We start from the raw sequence: 14590 nt of genomic DNA on the forward strand, positions 1-14590 counted from the left end.
TTGAACACAGCCTAATACCATCTAGCCCCTGGACCTCACCCTCCACAGAGCTACCAGATTAACCATTAAGAGTCCAGCAACAAGGACAGTGAATCCTCTCTATTTTACTCCATTATATCTCACTAGCTTAGTTTGTTTATCCTATCCAGAGGCTCTCTAAATAAAGGCGAAGGTATTTGTTTGCCGCTGGGATGTGGTTGTCACAGGCTGTAATTTATTAGTCACACTTGCACATCATCAGCAGAATATTCATAACACACCCACATCAACGTCCCACAACATCCCAGAGCAACAGTATAGTACTTAGGAGATCTGCCACTAACAGGACATTTCATATAGTTTGTGTGAAAACACACACCAACTGACTGTGCCAATGTACCATTATCAAACCAGACTGGAGGCCCAAGTGTCAGTAGAGGGTTGTACAGTACATGCACGCCGCCCTCTCACATACAAACATACACAGACAGACGCACGCACGCACGCACGCACGCACGCACTTCGTATCTCATCGGGTTTGTGTGTAATCCTCCTGGCACCACAGAGCTATCATAGTTCAGCACAGTGCTCCTCACATCACCCTGTCAACTCCTCTTAAAACTGGCATCCAGAAGCAGCCAGTCTGAACTGAAAACAGACTGAAGTCTTGGGACACTAGAAAAAGTACAACAACAAAGAGTACAGCAGGGCTGGAAATTGTGGGCTACAGTTAAGGAGTGGTGAAGTGATGAACGGCTTTGTGGAAACATGGTGAAAGAAACTAAAGTATTACACTCAGTTTATAAAGACCCAGGAAGAAACTAAAAATAATTAATTGTCAGACAGAAATACAGGTAGAGGAACATAGCCAGAGGCACTCAGGCAGAGTTTGTAGGGGATGAAGATAGACTGAGAAATAAGTAAAAAATCATTAACCTTGTGGGTGCAAAAATGACACTGACGTTTTGTGAAAGAAGAGAGGAACTCCAGCAGTACTGCTGCTGCTCTGCTGCTGCTGCTGGTCACCATGATGACGTTAACCTGGGGCTTGTTAAGAGATTCATTCCATACACACACCAGTGATCTCTTTTTATCATTTGCCCTCCCACTCAAAGTACAGGCACACACAAGGCGTGTGGGCTCTTGTTTGAAACTTCATCTCGAAATTAAGCCCCACTCATCTCTGAGCTTTGCCTGAGGTGCAGAACAGCACTACTGAGAGAGAAATGGTGCAGAGGAGACTCAAACTGAACGGGGGAAGAAAACAGAAAGTTAGAGAAGAAGAACAAGAGTAAGTGTGGGAGAGTATAAGCCGGAGGAGAGTCGTTACAGATGGAGGAATGGAAAGAGGACAGAAGAAAACTAGTTGTGAGATTTTTAAATGACACAGACAGAGAGGCAGAACAGAGGAAGCGTGCTCCCATGATTGGATGGGTCCACTTACCCCAACCTCCACATGATCCGAGCCCTTGTCATCCTGCTTATGGAGGATCTCAAAGTAGTATTGTCTGGACGAGATTAGGCTGAGGGGAGATGAACAGAAAGAGAAAGAGAGAGCTATCGTTAGATAGTTGATGATGATGGAAAAAAAAAACTAAGTCACTGCAGCTCCCTTCACCTTAGGAGCCATCTCAGCGACCTTCACTTATGAAAACATGCTGACTGTTTTTGTGTGGAAGCCTACCAGAAATGCAACTGGGAGCAACTTTCGCTCACCAAAATCTAAAGGTATGACAGAATTTAATGAGACTGCAGTGGAGTCAAAAGGTCACAAGTTTGACTTCAAAAACATCTATTAGACCTGAGCATAAACAGGTTAATCAGCCTTGCAAAAAACTCTTTAATTCAACTTGGTGCCACAGGCAAGATAGCAAAGAGACAGCGGTGAGACAGGATATTATCAGCCTTGGGTCCTGAATAAAACACGCCTTCAGAGACTGTGAGAAGGAAAATCGATGCTCCACATAAATCAACATTTTACACTTATACAGGCTCCAGTATTTCTCTGGAACTCCTGGTTAGACTGAGTAAAGGTCTGTGTGTTATTCGCTGCACTGATGAAACACACACACACACACACACAAATAGCGACAATGCTTTATTCATATCAAAAACACATCTCGGATAACAAGCCAGCATCTGCTGCTGAATGAGAGACACCCAAGCACTGCTCCACACATCATTAGCTCTCAAAACACACACATACAGTCATAACTTATACACACACACACACACACACACACATAATGTTAGGCATTGAATAAAATCACGGTTTGCATGTATACATGTACTGTAGGTGCAAAGTGTGTAAATGGTTGTTAGAGCATTTGCCTTAAATGAGTAAAAAGGTATGCTTATAAGGATAAAATGGTACAGTATCTTGAACAATCTAATTCCTATAAACAAGATCATGTTAATTTTATTTGCCGCAGCCTGGTAATTTGTGAAATATTTGCTACTCTGAACTTTGGAGTCATTAGGCTCCTCCGTATTCATGTCGTCAAGCTCACTGATATGCGATGGCTTGCTCTTTGTTTCTGTCTCCCGTGCCTGTTTTCTCTCTTTGTTATGGTCGCTCTTCTCTCTCCTGTCTCCTGTTTGTCTCCTGAAACAAACACAAGTTCATTCTTCTTTGATGACATCTTGTGTTTGGAATTTGAAATAGCCCCACGAAAACAGAAAAAAAGATAAGCAAGCAAACAGAGAAGCGTTTGTTGCACGATGCTATCCTTGTTCTAGAGACTATTGTGCATTTTTTTGTCAATACACTGACAGAAGCCTATTAAACACGTTAACAGAACTCAAGGTGACATCTTAAAGTTGCTTGTTTTGTTAAACCAACCACCAAAGAGAAACGTAGAAAATCAAAAACAATGGTTTTTAGCATTTTTGCTTGATAAATGAACTGAATGGTTCTTTAAACTATGGCTGATTGATGTTCTGTCAATCAACTAATTGCTTAATGGACTACTTATTTCAGCACTACGAGACATAAATGCCTGCTCTTTCACAGTAAAGATGCCGAGTTACAGTTATAGTGTAGACTCATGTTGCAGTGTGTGTGCCTGTGTGTGTTCCTGACATGGTTGACCAATTTGAAAGGGAAGGACAAAGGCTGAAGGGGGACGGTCACGTGTTGCCCTGTGCACAAATGCCGCCGCGTCATCCGGCTGCTCAGTGTTCTGTAACCAATAAATCATTGCAGTTGCAGGAGAGCAGTGACAGTGTACTAAGGTCACTCTCTCATGAATAGGGAAGAACTCTCTGCCCAGCTGCTGAAACGGCACTCAGCAAACTTAAGTGCCACTTTTGGCTCCTGGCACCCTGCCTGCCCTTTCTCATATGATTCAAACACAATGCTGTCCATGAGTAGAGCCATACTTATAAAACATACTACAGAAAATAATACCTTATTTTGCATTCACCTCAGACAAAACATAGTCAAAAGAGTCATTAGATTGGATTAGATCTGATGAAACTGTAATTAACATAATGAATATGTGGGGAAATTGAGTACTCAGAATCATCTCAACCGGAGAACTGAGGGCAATTTTGTCTGTGAAATATACATATACTATATGTTTCATCAGAAAATAATATCATCAGACAAAACATAACTGGTTTGCAAAAAGAAGCATTTATTAGAGAATTAAATCACAATGTCCCAATTCTAGCAAATTACATTTTAGGTCGACATATTTCTTTTAACATCCTGAACTGAAAGTGATATCTTTTTGGCGGTCTTAGATTATTGAGTTCCTGTCCCAGAGCAGACGACTGTAGATGGGTTATAGGGATATTAGTACATTTCCTGACCCTTCATTAGATTGTCTATTTTAGCCCATAATCTGACTCCATCTGGGGGATAATCTAATGTCAGAGCTGAGAGGACGCAGTCTGCCGCCACAGTGTTTTGTAGTAAGGCTGATATGCAACTACAAACAAGGAGGACAGTTGCACAAATGTACGTAGAACACTCTCAAAAATGCATCCTCAACATACTATCATAAGTCAACATTTGAGGATCTTGCTCTTTTTAAGGCCCTTGCCATTCTCAAAAATTCAAAAATACACTCAACGCACTAAAAAAACCTAAACGTCAGTGGCAACAGATTGGCAGCTCAGCCAATGCAAACCTGTTTACCTGACAAGATGCCAGATAAGACAATGCGCCCATGCACACACACACACACATAAAAACACACACTGCTGACAGCAGGCCTATCAAGCGTAGCAGAGCAAGATGGAGGCAACAAAGGGATCATATCACACTGAGACATAGACGTGGAAAAACAGATGAAGATGAGCATTACATCAAGTCCTTTTCACATACTTCTATCATTTATTTGGCTTTTGGATTTATTTTCTTTCTCTTTTTCTCTTTGTGATTTGAAGTCATTTTGTATGCCGGTTCAGTAGCAATTTCATTTTTGGTTCATGTAACTTCTAGTGGAGGTGAGACATTTATTTATTCCTGTCGGATCCAGTGTCAGCTGATACACATCGCTGTTTGTTAAAATTTGCATGATTTCTTTGCATCTTGCTTTTGTTTTCAATGTGGTGCGAAGAAGAAAGATATTCTTTGGGAAAATAAAACGCAAATGAATCATAAAGATGTGGTCGGAGACAAATAAGAAAGATGTGACATGAATTCGACAAACAAAAAGTGATGCAAACAAATTTGAAATATGGACAACAAAGGAGGAGGGATAGAGGTGTTTTATACTTGCATGACTTTGTGTGTGTGTGTGTGTGTCTGTGTGTGTGTCTGTGTGTGTGTGTGTGTGTGTGTGTGCGTGCGCGCAGTGGTCACACGAGTCTTTCTATGATGGATGACGAGGCAGGCTGTGGTTGAAAAAGATGAAGAGACGGAGAGACAGGCGGAAAGAAAGATGAAGGAGGAGCGATAAATAGCAAATGAACAGCAGAAACAGAGAGGGAATTATAAATGCTTTCTGTATCTTGAAAGAAAAAAATACATTACAGTGAATATCACTAAGACGTATTTCATATAGAACGGCATGCCAGAGGAGAAAGAAAAAAAACATAAAAGAGCAAGTGAAGGGCAAATGGGAGATGGAAGAGGAAAGAATAGCTATTAGCATGTGACTCAGAGGATGAGTAGAGGACACAAAACAAGAGTCTAATTGCCTGACTAATTGGAGTCTTTGTTTCCAGTTTCCCTTCATTTGGCTGAATGGATAGAGACAGACAAAGGAGCTTGACTGGGCTGGATACCACCAGACGGGAGCTAAACAATATTCAGAGAGTATCACCGCTGCCCAAAGTCTGCTGGATTTGAAATATGAAATATTTATTTGGCATGAACATATAGAGATGGATTTCCTCCCCCTCCCTGCTGAGAGACAAACTCTTTTCACAAGCATCTCAAAGAAATTGGTTGGACTGTGGGTTTGTCAAAAGAAATATACAAAAGCCTGGATGCACAACACCCTGTAGACCAACAGACAGATTGACATACATTCATACATACACACGGACAAACACACCCTCAGAATTACTAACCTGGTGTGCAGTGTGCAGAGCTGAAATGAAATAGAGAGACAGTATACATTCTGCCCTTGGTACAGTAAATACCACTCCTCTTTCTCTCATTCTCCCGTCATCTCACCTATCTTCCCGCCGGCTACAGAAATTTCCTGATTCTACTTTTCCGGTATCTCCTCTCTTTTTCCAACTCAATTTCTCATTAATGCTATCTGGCTATCACCCTGACCCTGTGTCTCTCTCTCTCTCTCTCTCTCTCTCTCTTTCTTTCTCTCCGTTGCCTGATTTCTCCCTCTCAAACACCCACAGGTGGCCTTTAAATAAGAGACTGTGCTCGACAAGTGCTCTCCTCTCAACTATATTAATGATACCACTGTTTAGAGCTGCCCCAAGGAGACGCACAAACTTCACTTTTCTCCCCTCGCGCTCTCTCCCCTCTCCACTCCATTTCTCATGCATTCCTCTAATCCATCAGAGAACTATCCCACTGCTCTTCCCTGCAGCCTCAATAAATCCCCTTTCTTCCATCCCCACCATTCACTCCCCCCCTTTTCCTTCATCCCCTGCTCTTACCCCCATCTCTTTCTCCCTCTCTTCTCCTGTATCTTTTTTTGTTACTTCTCTCCAACGCTTCTTGGGCCGTCTCTTCTCCCTCCATCTACCGCATCTAATTCCCCCATATGTAATTATCTAATATAGCATTAGAGCATTACCATTGCCTCTACGCCTCCACTTCAGCCCTTTCTCACTTTGATTTTCTTTTAACACTCTGAAATTCTTTTATTCTCCTACTGGCCTGAATGTGTGAAAAAACTGAGACGCAGAGAAGCATATGCTCTTTTCATCACTGCGAAGTGCAACAACAATTATTGCATTATGTCAAGGTCAAACGATACTACAAGTACAAGCTGCTGAGGATTTATTTACAGGAGAAATGTAAGAGGTACACAATTATTCATTAGCATGTAGAGAAAATTAAGGGAGAAGGGTAACAACATTTTTGTTATTGTCAGCAAATCCCATTAACCAACTATGAGTTGATCAAGCTAAGTATTGTCTGTGTATCCACAGCCTGATAGAGCCTATTCTTCTGTGCCATAGAGGTCCAATTTTGTCCAAAAACTATTAAAAACACATTAATGAGCCACAGACACTCTGTCCCAAGCCCATTCTTTACGATGTTGAAAGACAAAAGTGCCTGAAGCTCTTACTTGAAGGCAGGGTGAAAAGACACAATAATTGTTCAAATACAGGGATAACGGTGCACACTTTTAGACAGTCTTTTCTGGACAGCATTTATAGTGTTACACTCGGTTGCACAAAATCGCTGCTTATTCTCTCACCTATGTACACCTGGCCAGTCTGGGTGGAGCATACCAACACCTTTAGGCCTTCTGACCGAGTGCTTTACACTAGGTATGTGTGTGTGAGTGTGTAAACAGGTTTTATGTGCCCAGTAGTGGTGCATGTGCATGTGTGCCAAGAAGTGATCTCTTCTCATGACACATCCTGGATATTCACTAAGTCCTTTTCCAAACAGCTTACATATCCATTCCCCAGCTGCTCACAATGTAATTTCTGTTTCCTCTGAATGAGCTGACCCTCCGTCATCATTACTGTCTCTAATAACGTTTGGCCAGCAGCTCTGTGTTACTGTTTGGTCGTACTCATGCATTACTGCCAATCAGATGTCCGCTACCACCGTCTTTCACAGCTCAAGAGATGCGCATCAACACCCCAAAGACATTCTTATTAAACATAAGCCGCTACGCACATGAACACACAGAGACACGCACACTCAAACATAGATTTGTGTCTCAGCAGGCTCCAATCATTCATAGAAACAGATGGCAGAGTGAAGGCCTGAGGGAAGAAAGTGGGACATAAGTCATTGCAGCTTGCTACCAAACAGCTTTCTAATTCAACTGCTACAGTGTATCAACCAATTACCTTGAGCGGAGAGAGGTTAGCATTAGGTTGGTATTCACACTCACAACCAGCACATATAGGCAGAATCGTACAGACATTTACTCACATGTATCTGAATACAGCATTCCTAATGCAATGAGCACAAGTACTATAATTTCCTTTCTCTAAATGCTTGAGTCTCCATGCCAGCTAATAGCCAGCAATGCTTAAATGATTCTATTATAGATACTGAGAGATCCCAAAGTGAAATAACTGGGCATACTCCATTAGGTTTCCCTCATTGTTGCCGGGAAAAAGGCACACTTAGCTCTCTCCTTCCAACTATTATTGGACTTTGGGGATTTCCTGTTAATTCATGTGTGCAGAAAAAGAATGGGAGTGTTTGCAGTGTGTTTAAAGCACAAGAATAAAAGGGAAAGAAAAATGAGAAGGAAAAAAGGAGGAGGAAGTAACTATAAGAAAGAAAAGCCTATAAGTAAAAGGGGCACATAAACACATGCACGCTCACACAGACAAGGAAGAACACACACCAACACCCTTACGCACGCCCACACACTGTGTGAAGGATTGGGCATAAATGTCATTTCTAGCAGTCTGTGAACTGAAAGCTGCTCCTTCAAAATGCCAGCTGTGGCATCCCAGATAACCTTGGAACGCTCTTCTGCCTTTCGTCCTCACCATGTCACAGTCAAAGGTCAGCAGCAGCCATTTTTTATTTATTTCATTACACCTGAAGGTGAAAATCCTGACAGACGATACTCTCATATTTGGAAACTCATCTAGGAGCACATGCAGGTGAATGCTGACACTTAAGAAACACAAGCACTGTTTAACTGGCGTTCGCTTTGTGCCTCAGATTCAGCCAGCGCTCATTAGTTTCCAATATCTTTCAAAATATATTCCTTCTAATCTTCAACTTACTGTCAATCACATCCGAGTCTGAGCTGCTCAAAGGGCTCTGAAATACTTGATGTCAAGGAAGACGTCAGCATAGCTTAGTATGCAACTCAGCACAGTTCAGTTTATAGAATTTTAGCAAATGTCAATCTCCCTGGTGTTGTCTTTACAGCCAGAGGTGCTGTAGCTGTGTCAGAGAGCGGAGACAGTGTTGACAGGGTTATCTGGGTTCCTCATCTGACTACTTCACTGTCACTCATCAAGCTGTTGTGACAGCACCTAGCAGGTACTGCCAAACTTTCACTTCACAGGTGTGAGCAGAGGTGGAGATAAAGAGGTAGGCAGACAAAAAGGGACACTTTTAAATTGACACAGATATTATTTTAAAGGTCAGGACAACAGTTTCTAGTACCATCAAAAAGAAATAGCTTTTTGGTATGTCTTTCTTTCAAGTTTGAGTGTTTTAAGGCTTGATGATGAATGCACAGAATTTTCCTCCAATATGTTTTACCCTTTAAGGCTGTGACTAACGTTTTCATTACCAATTAATATGTTCATTTTTTTCACAATTTCCAAGGTAGAAGGTACTTCAAATTGTATTTTATCTGTCTGGCCAAAAGTCTGACACAGTTTACTGTGATGTAAAACACAAAATAGTAACAATCTTCACATTTAAGAAACTTAAATGTTTTGTATTTTGCATAAAATAAGACAATTAATCGATAATTGAAACTGGTGATTCTGGGCCTAATGCAAGCAAGTCACTGGGGATATAAAATGTTGTTTCGATGGTTGTTAGTACATTTCATTTGATGATATGTGTATGTAAATCCTCACATGGATCAATTTCAGATACATAGAGTCCCAAAGGATAGAAGAAGTTGGAAGTTGCAAGAGGGACAAATACTCTCCATCCTAAAATTTTATTTAGCAAACTTTAGAATTAAAACACAAGCATAACTATTTCTTCCTTACACACACACACACACACACACACACACTAAATACTGTGAGTCATTACCTCCAGGTGGTCATAGCCAGGTGGTGTGGAGGACTACCAGATCTCCCAAACATTCCTGTCCATCCCATCTTTTTAAATTTTTACCTAGAACGGGCTTTCACACACCACAGCAACAGGAAGGCCACACCCCACTGGTGGCGATGAACAGCATGTGTCCCTGCTGCATGCTGTTTGCACTACAGCATATGCATATTACATAAAGCCCATACCTTCTCCTACCTGTTCCACCTTTACAGCTTCAAATTCACTCCCCAAATTAAACTGCCATTATGGCAATAGGCAGAGTGAGATAGAGGGAGAAGGCCATAAAAAGTAAGTGAGACACACTGAGAGAGAATGAGGGGCTGATGGGAAAATTGTGGCATAGTTTAGATGAGGGTAGCATACCTGAAAGCTCTAGTTGCAGTCATTCAAGACACAGAATAACGACAGAGGGACTAACAACTCAAGGGTGTTTAGATGTTATATATATACTGTGTGTGGAATGTTTGTACTTGTAAATGTTTGCAGTTCTCAGTAGCCTTTGATTGCATCGCATGGAGACCTCCAACAGTGTTCCAAGTGAACCCCTCTACAACAATATGGTTCATTCCCTGACAATATGATTCAACCCTGCAGCAACCATTAGTCACTGTTCACTCAATTCTACTACAGCCGGTTGTACAGCTCCAATGAACCGAGACATATAAATAACTGTAGTCCAAAGCGTGAAAAAACAAAAAGACAAAAAATACAACCTTGCTAAAGTGAGAGTGTCTGTTGTGTTTCATTCTGCTTTTCTCTGTTCAATTACATTCCCACTTTCTACTCTCCGTTTGGTTGTGTTCTGCTCTGCAACACTCAACTCAGTTCTTTTATGCTCCATTTTATTTTGGCTCTGCCCTATTTTATTCCGTTCTGGGCCCAATATGATAATAACTAGCTACTAACAGAAGCATGTCAACTGTAAAAGCTGTTTTAAATTGCAGCTTTGTGGTAGAATAGAGTCTGTAAATGGGCTCAAATGGCTGTGAACTTATTCTCCAATAACAAATTTCACAAGAGGAGCATGGTGTCATGGACTAGCTGTAGCCTCATGTGTAATGACTAATAATTTTCACAGTGGCGTTCCATCTACAAAATTGAGTGTAATATTCCTGAAAAACCTAATTCATTTTGTTCAATTATGTCTTTATTTAATCTGGTTTACAAATGTTTCAAATTACCAGGTGATAAAATCTGTCTAATGACTGATTATTATTGCTGTGCACATACTCTGATGCAATTTGTAAGTTTTTTTAGAATATGATATCTTGCTCTGTTCTGCACTGCTAATTTGCTCGTTTCAATTCTATCCCATCTAATTTGAAGAATACCTTTTTGTGAATGCATGGCAATTAATCCTGCTCCACACCCAATTTGCCACACTCAGGAGCATATCAGCTTTGCTATAAACAGGTCGAGTGTAATGGTGTGTGAGGGATGCACGTCGCACAGTGCGGCAGAGGGAACATGTGGAAGATGACAAATAAGCTAAGCAGCCTTTGCTTTGGGACGCTTCAATAAAGTCATCAGACGCAGAAAGGAATTTCAAATGTCACTGTATTTAACACAAACACATTCACACACATGCACGTCTTTGCTTACATGCAAAAATATGCATATGTTCCCTTACGCACGCCCACACACTGAAACATCAAACTAGATTTTGCCTAATTACCTTAAGCTAGACTTTCACGCTGTATTTGAACACACTTCCCCTAAAGCATGTGATAGTGTGTAGCTTTGAAATAAAAACAGATTTGACTTCAGTCTTTAGTCCCTTCCACCACAAAAAACATCCGTCACACCCACCTTTCTCCACGAACAACATCTTCAATGTTCTTGCCATATTTGACCTCCACGCCTGGTTATTTTGTTGTTGTGTTGTTGTCAGAGAATGCAAAACGCTTGTCAGATAGGAAGAAAAAATATATAAACTTGCAGCCGCAGCCGCCTCCTCCTCTCTCTTCTTCTTCATCTTTTGTCATCTCGCTGTTCTCCCTTGTAGTCTGGTGTGCCTGCTGTGCTAACCAGACCCAGTTAATCCTACGCACAAACACTTGCCAACAGGTCCTGGCCTGCGTTCAGTCCCTTATGGTATTAATGAGTTTCCATTCATTATATAATGTGTTGCGTGTCTATGTGTACCTTTACAAAAAGAAGGCAGATGCATGGTTTTTAATGAGCATGGAAGATTTTCTTGTGGTTTCATGCCTTTTAATAATCCTTCTCAGAACAATAAATGATGATACATAAACAGAAATGATGAGACCTTGACACATGATGGAGTGATGCAGTGAGTCAGAATGAATTAACAGCAATATGAAATTAATACTGTAATGGATAGTATGCAATTAGACACATCAACTGAATGTGCTCAGTCTCGTGTTTTTCCAAGTTTCGAGTTGTTGTCTTAGTTGCACGATGCTGGGCTCCACTATATTGGTGTAACACGATTATATCCACGGCTGTCTTGCACATCAGCAGGATTTATCTCATCACAGGCAACGCTTGGTGTATTTAATTCAAAATACTTTCGTTAACGTTTCACAACAGCTGAAGTTAGAAACCTTTTACTGTTTTGTTGTTTAAATCCTGACCACTGAGTACTAAATCAGTATTGTTTAACAATAACATTTTCTTTTCAAAACTGGCTGAGTAAAACATGTTCTGATATGAGGTTTTAATGCATCATATGATGCAGTTATTTTTATTTTGCATGATACTTTGGAGCTGCAAGCCTAAATTGAGGGCTATTCGATTTAGTTTATCTTAGTTTAAAACTCAAAGCTTGTGTAAAAAAAAAACAAAAAAAAAAACACATTCGACAAATCTATGGAACATAAAGAATCAGGGCCTCTGATCTGTGTGTTTCAAAGTTGGTACATAAATCACTCTAATATTCCACAAATGTAGCTCATATGATAAGTTCAGTACGGATCATGAAGTCATTAGTGCTACTCAAAAAATCTGATCATCCGCTGATTTTTCACCAAACAGAGAAAGGTCCATTTACACGCCTGCTCCACATATCTATTAATACTGCTGCTATCTGCTATTCCCACTGTCACCATTGCATTGCAATCTGATTCATGAACATTTGAAACTAGTAAACCTTATCACTACTTTTATGATACAGCAGGCATTTAATGTGTATTTCATCATTTCATATGTTATCATGTGTGCACAGAGAACACTGAACAGGGGTATGCATTGTATGCTCACCCTGATCCATAGTTTTCAGTTTTTGAATAAGGCACACCTATAAAAATGCATTAAACACGTTTTTTTATTTTTCTTTATTGTATGTGTTCATCATCCCACCATTTAGAAGTGCTAAAATATGGCAGTATGTGTGAGTGTGGATGAATAATTTAAGCCAGCACTCTACAGCTTCATCCAATCAGGCAAATGTGGGAACCCAAAGGAATAGGAGCACCGTTCTCAGGATCTCTTATGTTGGTGCATAATCATATCAACTTAACAATGACTTTAGAAGCAAACTGGCTGCAGATCAGTGCTCATTTTGAAGGGTGCTTTTATGCAACCAAGCTCCCAGCAATTAAGGAGAGAGATGTGTTGAATCTGAGAGGGGCTGAGAGGTTAATACAATCTCATCTTGCATTTACAGAGAGACGCCTTTCAACTGTCATGATCCTCCACACTTTGATACCTGAAAAGAGCACCCTATCTGGCTATGTTAGTTCATACATACATGAAAGTACACACACACATATATATATATATATACACACAAGAGACACACTACCTGCTTTCCAGTGTCCAGTGAACACTTGAGCCATCACATTCTGCCTGCATGCGAGCAGAAAAAGCCCTCTGAAGCAATTATGTTATAAGAGGCTGTAGAGCAACATGAATGGTCTAACAGAGCATAATGGGTGCAGACTGCTACTTAACAGGTAGAGAGACACTTTACAGTCAACAGCCACAAGATCAGTCCTCAGAGAAGCTCTAGTGCTGGTGTATATTTCTCAACCTTAGTGTAATATGTTAGCAGGGCTTTCTTTTGGTCTCTGACCTGGCTTGGGAGTGAAATAACTGAAGAAATGTGTGTGGTTGTCACAGGTACTTACTGCACAGACTTGGAGGACTGGGACCTGAACTTGCTGAACTCGCCTGGGGCGGTCCACTCTGTACCCAGCTGCAACACACAGAGATCAGAGCGAGTATGAGCGCGAGAGAGTGCACAAGTCTGAGAGCAGAGGATAAGAGGAGCATAAGAAGTGTTGAAGCACAATTTGCAACTCAAGAGTATTCATCTAAAAAACACTTTATGTGCCAAAAACACCAATTGTATCATTTTTAGGTGGACGTCCTCGGCTAATTTTTAATTCAGAAAAACAGATCGCTTGAAAAGGATGCTGCAGGATCCTGATCGGTTCCCTGGCACAGCAAATGAAGAGTAATTGGGAAAACAAGATAGTATGCCCCAAAGAAACAGGGGGAGTCGATCAGGAGGCAAGTTCTGATATAGGTAAAGTGAGCAAACAGATCAGAGCTAATGGTTAAATAGACAGAAATTCAGAAAGCGTGATTCCCTGCCAATACTAACTTGAAAAATCCCGCTCATAGGGACCACTGGGGCCCCCGTTTCAGCCCAGCAGTTGAATCAGTGGCCATTAATTTCCTCAGCAAGCCAACACGATTAATTAGGGCCCCTGATGCTACTGGTCCATAATGAAAGAATAAGGCTAAGATCACCGTGGGCATGCCTTTAATTGTTTGTGCTGGCCACACTTCTGGGTTACAAACTGGTCAGAAAACATTGCGGGGTGTGGTGCTAACAGATCACAAGAGTCTTTCAGTTTGTAATTAGCAGCTGATCCTCACTCTGGATACCACAATGTCTTTCACAGAAAGCAGCGCACACGGCGACGCACGCGTACAAGATAATGACACACACACATATGAAATGGCAATTATACGATGGCACCTCTGAACGTGTTTGCTGGCATGAGATGAGAGCCACTATGGGCAGAAAACCTCAAAAACAGGCAGTAAAGTCTGTCCAAAACCAACCAGGCCCCTGGCAGTTTTAAAGCCACTGAGAGTCTCTGTGAAGCAGTTGGCTGGAGAGGAGGAGGACACAATGTGTGCTACTGTGCCTTCACTCTGAAGCCCACCACATGCTGCTGCCGTAGTACATTTCCACACCCACAGCTTCCTCACAAATTCCTCCTCCGGCACAGAAAAAGGAAGAATGGTAGGAGTTTA

General features: G+C 41.2%; 1 protein-coding gene across 1 annotated transcript in view; it reads right to left on the reverse strand.

Moving 5' to 3' along the window:
* The window catches only part of b4galnt4a (beta-1,4-N-acetyl-galactosaminyl transferase 4a), a 138431-nt gene that overhangs the window by 25873 nt on the left and 97968 nt on the right, over positions 1–14590 (reverse strand). Inside the window, 2 exon segments of the mRNA XM_038706809.1 lie at positions 1424–1502; positions 13450–13517. Of these exon segments, the coding sequence (XP_038562737.1) occupies positions 1424–1502; positions 13450–13517 (147 nt within the window).

The sequence above is a fragment of the Micropterus salmoides genome, unplaced genomic scaffold (assembly GCF_014851395.1).
Source record: "Micropterus salmoides isolate LMB-PRFRI ecotype aquatic unplaced genomic scaffold, ASM1485139v1 Ms_hic_scaffold_8, whole genome shotgun sequence".
In the NCBI taxonomy this organism is placed as follows: Eukaryota; Metazoa; Chordata; class Actinopteri; order Centrarchiformes; family Centrarchidae; genus Micropterus; species Micropterus salmoides.